At 28.3% G+C, this 12,813-nt stretch overlaps 1 protein-coding gene across 3 annotated transcripts in view; it reads left to right on the forward strand.

The window, feature by feature from the left end:
* Nucleotides 1–12,813, forward strand: part of LOC122634676 (heterogeneous nuclear ribonucleoprotein L) — a 101,603-nt gene that overhangs the window by 4,390 nt on the left and 84,400 nt on the right. For 2 of the 3 annotated variants that reach the window (XM_043823837.1, XM_043823839.1), the window contains exons 2-3: nt 9,683–9,876; nt 10,329–10,372. In XM_043823837.1, coding sequence (XP_043679772.1) covers nt 9,787–9,876; nt 10,329–10,372 — 134 coding nt within the window. In that variant the 5' untranslated portion in view covers nt 9,683–9,786. The remainder of the gene's footprint in view (nt 1–9,682; nt 9,877–10,328; nt 10,373–12,813) is intronic. The other variant, XM_043823838.1, reaches the window with a different exon arrangement.

Below are 12,813 nucleotides of genomic sequence, written 5' to 3' on the forward strand. Positions count from 1 at the left end.
CTTTCAAAAGAGGATGGATGAAGGGAGGGAGAGAGATAGTAGTGGAAGTAGTGGTGATGGTAGAGGTGGTAGAAAAGAGGTGAGGAAGGAGAGAGGAGAGTACGTAGCATCGGCATCGGCATCGGCATCAGCATCAGCAGCACTAGCACTAGCAACAGCAGCAATAGCAAGCATTACTGTACTGTACTATCTTGTGCACGATGATCCGTCTCAAAGTAACTTTGCGATGATGCCTCAATGATGTATGCTTCGTCTTTTTCCTTCTCTTCTTCTTCTTCTTTTTCTTCTTCTTCTTCTTCTTCTTCTTCCTTCTCTTCTTCTTCTTGTTCTTCTGAAAGGACGCAGCACGCAGCGAACGATATTTCGTTTCTGGAGGCGGAATCTTTGAAATCGGAGTCAGAAAGAGAGACAGTGAGAGAGGAAAGAGAGAGAGAGAGAAGTAGAGAGATAAATAGATAGATAGAGAGAGAGAGTTGGTTGAAGGAAGTACAAAAGGGCGGAGAAAACTGATGTCGGTCGACCATACGACATCTTGCGTTTTCCTCTTTGATTGATAATCCTGAGATTTATAAATCTTACATTTATTTCACCTTCTTATTCTCTTTGTCTCTCCTTCTCCTCCTCCTTCCCTTCCTCCTCCTCCCCTCCTTCTTCTCTTCTCTTTTTCTTTTTCTTCTTTTTTCTTCTTTTCTTTCGTGTTACGCCTCTTCCACCTGCATGTATGATTTCCCGGAAGCTTACTACACAGTGGTGGGACGAATCAACCTTGTCGAATCGCGTGATCCTATGTCGTAATTAGGAAGTGCGGACTATTTAGACATCCCGATATGTATATACAGTACCGTTGAAAAGTTAACGGAACATTTTAGTATATTTAATTTGACGTTTATTTTGAATTACGGAAAGTCAAAATCAATATATATGTCAAAATGACCTATTTTCATGAAATAAAAAATAGCTTGAAAATAATCAGCGATTATTATGCTGGATTATCAGCATAAATCATACTGGGTTATTAAAGTTAAAAAGATGTTATATATGTATATATATATATATATATATATATATATATATATATATCATTTAAATCACGTATTGAAAATTGCCTATTGAAAGAATGACATTTATAATAATATTATATAAATAATATTATTTAAAAGTTACTGAATACATTAGCATATTTAATTTGACGTTCGTTTTTCTAGAAAGTCAAAATCAATATTACGTTGTATTGATTATTGAATGCTGAAATATTTATAAAAAAGAAAAATACAGTGTCTTAAAAGTTACTAAATACTTTGGTATATATTTAATTTTAGGATTATTTTGACAGAATATCAAAGTCAGTATTTACGAGACGAAATGATCAATTTTATGAAATAAAATACATTGATAATAATTAGCAATTATATTATGTCAATATATTTTACAGCAATATATTTTACAGTGATTAAAATTTTAAAATGTATAGAAAATAAAATTGATTGTTAAATTGTCTTATAAATATCTGAAATATTGAGAAAAATTCTGCTTTAATGTATTACGTAAGCTGTCTCATTTATCTCGATTTTGATTATTCAAACATTTCATAAATTTGTATCATGAACATGAACTCTATTAATGATTTATGGGTATTAGGAACATTTCGAATGGAAAGTAGTTGATGTTTATCGATATGTCACTGTCATACAAGTATAGCTAAACGTACGAAATTTGATAAATTTCTACACGATTATAAGCAATCGTTTATCATTAGTTAGTAGACCTGTTTCTTTTTTCTTTGTTATCATCGGATATTTGATAGTTATCGTTTATCGGTAAAATCGGAAAAGTAAATTAATCGATCAGTATCTTCGCTATCTTCATCATTGACTCGTGATCACCATAGACTTCATGTTTTAATTTAAATACATATATGTATGAACATTTTAATACATATATATTACTATATATTTTAATGTATAGTAATTAATATATATATATATTAATATATATATACATATATTAAATGATATTATTTAATTATTTCATAAAAATATTTTTAAAGCATTTTTAATAAAAATTAATAATTTAATTAAAGACAAACAAAATTTATTTAATATAAATATTTAATACATAATAATAATATAAATATATCGATAGATTTTTATGCTTCAAATGATTAAATGATTTAATGATATGGATTGATATGATTCGTGATTTAATGATAAAGAAATATCGTTCGAGGTTTCTAGTATTTTTTTTTTATTTAAAATTTTGAATTAGAATCATTAACGAATAAGTGTTAATCTTCTTTATCGTCTTGACATGTTCTCCACGATTCTCTTCATTTCTTATCCACTTTGCTTTCTAACGGAACGTTGCACTAGCGATCAGCTGTGTAAAAAAACGTAAAGAGCTGATTTATTCGGTCTTAAAGCGGATACTTTTTGCTTGGGGGTAAACCTCGCGTTGCTTCGTTATTTCGGTAGTTACCCGTCCCGAAATAAGTCTACAGAAATAAAGTCTCGCTCGTTAGCGAAGTATTTCGCCGGCGATAAAGGCATCGCATTACGCAACTAGAGTGTAATTGTTGTTTTCATTGCCATTTTTTCTTTCTTTCATTTTTTTCTTCTCTCTCTCTCTCTCTTTCTCTCTTCTTTCGTTTCTTGTTTTCCATTTTTTTTTTCTTATATCGTACAGATGCAACATTATTCCGACGTTTTGAGTTTACAGAACGTTTCAGAGAGAAGACCGTGACATTTTTTGAATTATTTCACTATTGGCTACTGGCAAAGAAAGTTTAGACGCATATTCTATTTTATATATATATATATATTCTTTTTTGTTGAAAAAAGAAACGAAAAAAAGAGAAAAAGACGATTAACAATGACGCATCTATCTTATCTAAAAATAAATAATGTCGCTGTTATTCGTTTCTTTATTCGTTGGTAATAACTTTGCCAGGTAATTGGATATTTATACCCATATTGACAAGCACATATGTCAATGTGAGTTAATCAAAAAAAGGGAATTAATATCTCGTGGATTTAAGTTCGATCTAAAGCACCACGCGTTCGATTTAAATTCGAAAAGATGAACGGACAGGTCGGTCTTCTTCGCAAGAGGAAGTTGCGGAGGAGCTTGAAACGAGCTGCTGTGGTGGGTCTTCCATAAAGGACCGTCATCCCATTATAATTCTCTTGTGCAATAGCTGGCAAGCGTTGGGTTTACTGGCGAGCCTAAACGCTCTTTGGCTTTAAAGCTTTCGTGATATTTCCTAAAGAAGAACGCGTATAGTATTTGAATCATGACGTTTTAATTTTGCGTATCATATTGAACATATAATTATTTTCTAGACTCATTAATTTTTATATCATATATGATTATGAATGATATTTTATTTGATTATCCCATGAGAAATACAAAACGCAATTTTTTTGCGCAAATGTTGTATAAGAATTTAATATAATAAATTATTTCTGTCTGTGTGTGTGTGTGTGTGTGTGTGTGTGTGTGTGTGTGTAACAGAATAATATAGTAATATAGTATTGAGTTAGTTAATCCTTTATAACAAACTGATATATTTTTGTATTTTTTAAGTATTATTTCATTTTACCGTCAAAAATGTAATTGTTGCTTCGTATTAAGATTTTTCATATTTTTTTAAGTAATAAGTTTTACACACATATATATATATATAAATGTAATATAATTATATTAGTGTAAATAATACGGTAACTCATTATATAATTTTTTACATTTAATATTTGTGATATACATTAAAACAAATTAGATTACATAAAGTTAATGAGTGACGATGAAAGTTTTAATAAGAAAATATTTCCGTTGTTTATTCGAATATAATAAAATATTGAACATCCTAACATTACTTTATTGGCCAAATAATAATATTATATTATATTGATTATTATAAAAAATATGAAAATAATTCTCTTTATTCGTTACTATAGATCGTATTACGTATTATGAAAATTCGAAAAATGTAAACTTTTAATATTTCAACTCGTTAAGAAGAATTTTTTGTCGTACTATCAAAAGAAAATATTTCTTGGGATAGGCTAAAAGTTGATTGGAAAACTAAATTGTATGAGTTGTACAATTAGGTCGAAGAAATGTGTTTGAGAAAATGCGTGGGTCGTTGGGAAAGTGAACAATTAGTGGAACTCGAAGAATATTTTTTATGAATATAAAGCTTTTTACGAAACGCTTCGGAAAAAAGTTCTCTTTTTCTCGTCGAATTCTTCGTTTTGCTCTTTCGGAAATGTCTGAGTAGATACACACACACACACACACACACACACACACACAACACGTGCGCGCGCGTATTGTGAGATGAGGAGATGAGAAATGGTGGGAGTTGGAAGAAGGTTAAAGATGAACGGATCAATGAAATCCACTGGGATACAAACCAATATATATATATATATATATTATATATTATATATATATATGTACGTATGTATGAACGTAACCAACAAATATATATATGTATATATGTATATAATATGTAGAAAGATCTTTTTTATTTTTTCTTTCTTTTTTTTCACCGGTCAACGCGGTATCCATTGAGTGTAGAGAAAAGCACGTGGTTGGCGGAACGCCAGGGCCAAAGTTATGTTTATAACGTTTATACGCATATATATATATATATATTTATATGTATACGTATATATATATATATTGGATTTTGGTTGATTCACTGTGCTTCGTAACGTCTATGCTATGCGCTGCTTTTCTACGAGAGATTCTAATCTCTCGGCTGGTTCTCTTCTACCGTCTTCTCTTGTTATTATATATTGCTTTGGCAAACCGCTTAGGCCACTATAACCTCGATTACCACGGTTCGAATTCTTTTCTTATTAAATCGTCTACGGGTTTTTTTCTTTATCTTCTTTTTTTTTTTTGCACGAAAAATGTGGCAAATTCGAAAGCCATAAGTTTCTTTATCCATATTTAAACAAAACACGTCTTATACTTCATCACTCGATTTTCTTTCTTTTTTTTTTAAATTTCTGATAACTTTTGTTCTATTCTACCACAATTGGGAGCTAGAGATCATTTTCGACGAGTCAATGCAGATTTTTTTTTTTTTTTTTTATTTTATTTTAATATGATGAGAATGATATGACGAATAAAGCGAATCATTTGGCTTTTTTTTTTTTGTACTAAAAGTTTCAACATTACTTATTATATAGACGTTCTGTATTATTACTTTTTTCATTTCGTCATGATGTTATTAATAAAAAGATTCTTAGAAAAACAATTTTATTCTTACTCAATGAAACAATTCAAATTAAATACAGAATAAAAGCAAATTCAAGACTCATTTCTCTCGAGAACGAGGAGTCTTAAAGAAGAAGAAAAAAAATCATTCTTTTTTATTTATTTACTTTTTCTTTCATGTAGCTATATAGAATTACATCCTTTGACCGTTTGATCAATAGAGACGATCTCTACATTATATTGCTTATTTAAATATTATAAACAAAATGTTACCAGTTACATTATATATATATATTTCTTTTCTCATATAAACGTTACATCGAACAAACATAAATATAAACATTAAGAAAGAAAAAGGAGTCAATTTACTCAATATCTAATATTCACATTACAACACAGTCGTGTGAAATATCGAAATAGGAGATACATCACGATGTAGTATACGCGATTTAATTTTCTTATCTATATATACTTTTTCTTCTTTTCGTTCGGAAAAAATTTGCTTCTATCATGTGACGCATCGTCGAAAAATCTTTCGTCACTTATGTTGTTTCAGAGTAAACATTAGAGAAGAGTCATCGTACGTCGTGTGCTCTCGAGAGATCACGCGATCAAGATGAAAAGAAAGGAGATGTTTGTGTCTGTGTGTGTGTGTGGAAGAGACAGCAGAGAGAGAGAGAGAGAGAGATAGAGTGAGAGAGGGAGGGAGGGTGGTAGGGTGGGAGGGAGATAGATGGATATTGCGACCGTCAGGAAATATTTAAATCGACGAACTGTGCTTGGCCATTTTTCTTCTTGTTCCATAGCACGCGAGAACGTCGAAAGGATCCTCTTGTTTACAAGCGCTGGGTACATTTCTTCCGTGCTAAAACCGAGCTAGGAATGCATCTTTATCACATCCCTTGGTCGTTGTGTGTCGTCAACGTTGTCGCTTGCATTAGCTTGGACGTCATTCGTTCGTTTTAACATATGCACATAACCTATCTAACAATCCTTTCATTTTAACGTATTTATTTATATATCTACAGTTATTTGAATTTTTCCATTAGTTTTCTATAAGAACAAAAGAAAAGATATATCTAATTGATTTATCGTGTTTGTCTATTTTTTACGACGGAGTTAACGAAGATGCGATCGATGGAATCTTTTTTGTTGTAGACTAATATATATATATATATATATAATTATAGATATTGAATTATCGAAATAATAAAATATGATTGATATCTTATCCAAATGTTTAAGTCTATATAGATTTTCTTTTATAATTTGTATAAACTTTCGAAATTTTTTCTTTCTTTCCGTTTTTTTTTCTCCCTTTAATAGTAACTCGGATCGATCTTGTACTTACAGACAGGTTACTTGTAACAATGGTGTTTGAATATCCTTGTTTTTTATTTATTGTTTTTTTTTCTTTTATTTATTTTTCACTTTTCACGTCTACAAATAAATTATCTCGATAGGTACAACTTAATATTTGAATATTTTATCGTATTGTCTATAAACTATAATTCGTTTGAATCTTCAAGTGCTATGATCGTTCAAGAAATTATCTTCAGTAATTAAGTTTAATAATTGTGAATATTATTATATCATATAAATATTTTCAACAAAAGATTACATTTTATTAATTTACACACGCATACACAGACACACACGTGTTTCTAATTTAGATAAATTTTCAAGAAAATTTTCTCTCTATCTTTTATGTAACTGAAAATAATAATAAATATTAACATATGTATGCTTTTTACGTATTACTTTTTCACGTTTAAAAAATAAATTATCTCGAAATAAGATATTGCTTGTGTCGTGTAACATAGTATGTAAATGTTAAAAGTCTTTGAATACTCTGATAACAGACAAATGTATTTTGAATGATAAGTTGTTTTAAGAATGAAACTAATATCCTTTATCATTTGTAAATTATCTTTAAAAAAAAAAAAAAAAAAAAAAAAAAAAAAGAGGAAAAAAATGTTTAACGTAATCGATTTTTATCGTGAAACATCTATAAATATATTTTTAAAAAGAATATTAAATGATCTTGGTTGATATATGTAGGTTAGTTGAAAATGATAATATCTAACCAATTCAATTTTATTTCATATTTGAAAATAAATAATCTTTATATATAGATACTTTTTAATACCTAGCAACGTATCTTTTAGTTATGCTCGTAAATGTCGTGTGGTTTCAACAAATATATTCGTGATTATAATTTGTTTTAAGAAACTGCCATAGTTGCGTTCGATGTATTTGAAAAGCAGAATTCTCGGTAAAGATCATAAAATTCTTCTTTATGCGAATCATACATCTATCCTAGTATGCCAGAGTCAGTGAGAAATAGAAATAGAGAATATATATATGTGTGTGTGTGTGTGTGTGAGAGAGAGAGAGAAAAATAGAGGAAGATGTATTGATGCTTCCATTATTAATAAGTAAACAATGTCGGAATACATAATTGGTTTCTCTATTATAAATTTCTTGATGTTCTTAATGTTAAATATTTCTTGATGTTGTTAATGTTAATGTTAACGTTAACGTTAAAATTAATTTTTTCTAACGGCAAAAAATTTTCCGCTATTGAAAAATCTAGCTAGAATTCATGTAAAAATTTACAGTGAGAAACATCATAGATAAAATTTAAAAAATTATTATTCCTTGTATAAAAACAAAAACAAAAAAAAATTGGATCCTCTATTTTTCATTCGATTTTTGTATTGTTGCTTTTATTCTTATTTTCCTTTTTTACGTAGATAATTAAAATAGATTTTCATTGCGCGATATTACGATTTATGAAATTATTTAAAACACAGTTAGTTATATTTTAAAAAACGACAATATTTGGAAAATCAAGAGTATGATATCGCTAAATTTCTAAATTTCGCGTTAGTATTGTTCGCAATAATATATTTATTTCTTTGCTTTCGCTGTTATATATTTTTTACTCTGGAAACACGTCAACGTACTCTTTCAAGGGATTTGAAAAATTTTACTATTAAAATTAGAACAATGAATAATTATTAATTTGTAAATAGAATTATATCGAAAAGAGAGGACAGAAATAAATTCACTAACTATAATAATATGAATACATCGGTTAACTTAATGCACAGTAACAACAACAAATTATCGTAATACAATTATTCTGAAATATAATTATACCATTTACAATATTTCTTAGCATTAATTTAACAAAATAAATCGTCTCCTCCGACATAGGAAAGAGAGAGGTCCAAATTTAGTCTTATTTTCTCTTATATACTTTATTATAGTAATTCGATACACTGTTACGATAATGTCAGTCGTATCATTGTAAAAATACAAACGAACGACTAATTTATTATATATACTAATTTATTAATAGAATTTTCAAGCAGGCACCTGATATATACAAACAATCATAAAACCTTCCGCATTCTCTCGAACATTTTTTTTAATTAACCATATTTTATTTATTTAACATCGCGATCGTACTTGTATAATATCGTTAAGATCGTTTATTTAGTTTTCATAATTTTGTCGATCATTCGAACGAACGGACAAACGAACGAACGAACGAACGAACGAAAGAAGGAAGAAATGAATCCGATCATCAAGATTATCCTATCCCGGATCCTTCCATAAGTTTTATCGAATAAATGGAAGAAAGGCCATTGCGAATGGAAATTCCTTCCTCTTTTCTTACCCTCGCCGTCTCACCGACCTCTCGATCCTTTTATTCCTTCTTCCTTTTCCACAGTTGTACCTTTTTACCGACGTTCTATAGAAATGTTCGCGCGAACATAGCAAACATGTGTGTTTTCGAATAATATAACGCTTAAACATAATGTTTAAATATTCCGTCGTTTTGTCGGTATATAACGTTTTCGTGATCTTCGCCGATCCTCCTTAACCTCCATGTTTGAGAAGAAAATCTTTCTTCAAGAGATATTTCGATGTAAGATAGCCCGTTTTTTTTCTTTTTTTTTTTTTTTTTTAACAGAAAAAAAGCAAGAAAAAAAAATATTGCACCCAAGGCACGTATTTTCTTTTTCATACGTATGTTCTTTTTTTTTTTGTTTTGTTTGTTTTCTAAATCGCAATTCATGAAACGCTTGTTTTTGTTTCGAACTTCTTTCATTTCTTATACTTCTTTTTTTTTTTTATTTTTTATTTTCCCTTTAAGTCACGATTGTTCAACACTTTGTTTTTCGAAACCTCTTCGATCGTACAGTTTTCTCCTCTTTTTTCTTCCTTCATTTTAATTTTACATGCATACTTATTTGCATACGTATTTATTTATATTTAAGAATTCTCATTGAATATTGATTCTTCTATTTAAATATACAAGAGGGAGTTTGGAAAAAGGATGCTGCGTACGATTGTGTAATATGATCGTAAAAGATTTCGTTTTTTGTCATAGTAGAGAGTTATCGCAGTTTCGAATTGATTTTAAACTCCAACTGTTTTCTAGGAAAACAGGACGCGCTGATAAAGAATTTCCGAGTTACGTGTCTCGGGAAATTTGACGATTTCGGTTGATTATCGCAAATTTGAAAGTTTCACAAAAATCCCGTGATGGCCTTCTCTTCGTATACCGGTTCGGATCAATACTTTCGTCAACCACTTGACAAAAGAAAAGCCCGTGGAGAAAGGAATGCGTTCTCGGTAATGTAATCAACTACATTAACATTAACATATGAATTATGACACCGTCAATAATATTCAAAAATATACTAATTGAAAATTTGTTTTATATATATATCCACCTACACACACACACACACAATATATATACGATATATATAATATTATAAATATATGTATTACATATACACGATATTATATATTATATATAATTATATTATAATTTATTATATGTATATATTTAGTACTATATGTATGAAATATATATATATATATTGTATAATATGTAATATAAATATATATATATATATTATAAGCGTAGTTATCTACAAATTGGAAGGGAACGTTTCGAAGTTTAAATGAAATATTTGGCTAATAAATTTATAATACAATCGAAAGAAAATAATTAAGTCGATTCTATGTTTCGATTTTTTTTGTTATTCTAATCGTTTTATATTCACTGTATGTTACAGAATCATGAGTACGGTGGATACGGAGATGAGCCACGGCGAAAGAGGTACGATCTTCTTTTTTATGTTTACTTTTGTATATATTTTTATTATATGCACCTTTATATTCATTTTTATATCATAATTCACTCCTACGTAGACGTATCGAAATTTTCTTGTTTATCATTCTCGATTTACAAAATCTTTTTTGAAATTCCCTTCCTTTCTTTTTTTCTTCATTATAAAATATTACATTGTGTAGTTGTATTATAAGCTTTACGTTACAAAATTAAGAAGGAAAAGATAAATAAACTACTAACATAAAACTACATTATACAAAGCAAGAGTTATATTTGTTAAACATTTATTAAATATTCAGACAAAGTTTATTCTACAATAGATTTCTAATTATTCACATTATTTCATCGTTTGTTCAATATCTTTTAACTACGATATAATTTTTAATATTTCTTTAGATTTGTATCATTGTTAATATTTTTACTTAAAAAACAAAAAAAGTAATCATTACGAACTTTTCGATAAAGATATAGAGGAAGCTAATATAATATATTCCTTTGATCAAGGTCAATATTTACACGATTTCTCTATTGTTATATAAATATATTATTTATGGACGATAACAAATCGATCGCGCTTGCGCGTTTCGTAAAACGTGACCTTTATATCAAAAATTCGATTATCTCGAGAAATCTTTGTTAGCTGATTAATTCTGGTCATACACGAGCAAATATTCTTTCTTTCTCTTTCTTTCTCTCTCCTTCTCTGTTGTCAGAATCGATTGGTAAAGTTCACTGTCGACGTTATACGTCACTTTAATTATGTCATCGTTCTACCGTATGTCGTTATCGCACTGATTATCAGTCGCCCGGTAAATTGTCTCGTTAACGGAGTATTGTTTTTACGAATCGATTCGCATGCTTTCAACGCGTTTTTGGTATATACCTTCGAAATATGATAACGTGTATGTACATAGATACATATGTACGTACATACGTATTTAAGTACGTACGTACGCGTGCGTGCGTGCGTGCGCGTGTGTGTGTGTGTTTATATATATACTTACACATTGTTGAGCTACACAAATTAACGAATCAAAGCTTCCTCTTTATCTTTTCCAATTTATTCATGATGGAATGCTGTAAATATTTTTCATTGCGCTTTAAAATTCTTTGGAAAACTAATAATTTACTTTGAAAATATTTTCTACTATATTTCTACCACATGTCGTCGTTTCCGATTAAAAATTTTAACTCTATGTATGCAGAATTTTTTAATTCTTTTTTTATAAAAATTATATGATTGTAAACTTATAGTAGAAGGTATACTTTTTACGATTGGTGTAGGATAGTTATACGAATGTTTTATAACTTGTATAATAGTATAATAAATATAGTTATTGTATTAATATAGTATTAGTGTAATAAGTATAATTTATACTAATATAATTATATTCGTATAGTTTATACTTTTTAGTATTTCTATATTAATATCTTATATGCAATATATAATTCAGAATATTATTATCTTTTTCTTATATCTATATTACTAGTTATATACTAGTATCTTTTAATTTATAGTAAGTACAAGTTATACTATCAGTTCTCTGTTACATAATTTCTTTTTTCTTTTTTTGATATGACAAAAAATATTACCAGTATAATTACATTATATTAAAGTATAACTTTCATCTTAGAATACGAATTGGCTTAATTTTGTGGAGAAAAAATGAAATAAAATTTCATTAAAATTTCATTAAAAAAAAAAAAAAAAAAAAGTATATATAGAAATGTGTAACATCAAAATTACATAGATTTATAAAGGTTTGAGTATAAATTTCTATATTAATTAAAAAGTTCAATTTATTTCACAAAATTTCGTCGCTTGAAATTACATTTTTGGTTTTATAAATTATTTTATACATTGTTATAAAAATTATTTATTAATATCATGGAAAAAGTTATTAAAAAAAAAAAAAAAAAAAAAATTATATTTTCACGAGGGTAAATTTTTTTTTTTTAATTCTATTCTGAATCGCTTCGTGACAAAATAAAGATTATATCTAAGTATAATTTGTTTGAATTTATGATATATTCCTGAATATTTTATTTTTCAGAAATTTAATTACATTATATAAGACCAATTTTACTCTCCGCATAAATTTTATTAATGTTTCGTGAATGTACGTTGGGAAAAGTAACGACGCAGAAAAATTTGCGAAGGAAATTAGAAAAGGAAAAAGAAAAGAAAAGAAAAAGAAAAGACGTAAAAAAAGAAAGAAAATAGAAGGATTTGCCTAATTTACGTCAAAAAGACGTACTTACCTTTTTGTTTTTTTTTTTTTTTTTTTTTAAATCTCGTTGGAAAAGGTCCTCGAGCGTTGGCAGCAGTAGGACGTTCTTAGAATTAATGGAGATGCAATTCATCAAATTTCCTTGATTCAACACCATAATTGGCGCGGTAACTTGAAATATTTTAAAGAAAGAGAGAA

Source organism: Vespula pensylvanica, chromosome 15 (genome assembly GCF_014466175.1).
Source record: "Vespula pensylvanica isolate Volc-1 chromosome 15, ASM1446617v1, whole genome shotgun sequence".
Taxonomy (NCBI): Eukaryota; Metazoa; Arthropoda; class Insecta; order Hymenoptera; family Vespidae; genus Vespula; species Vespula pensylvanica.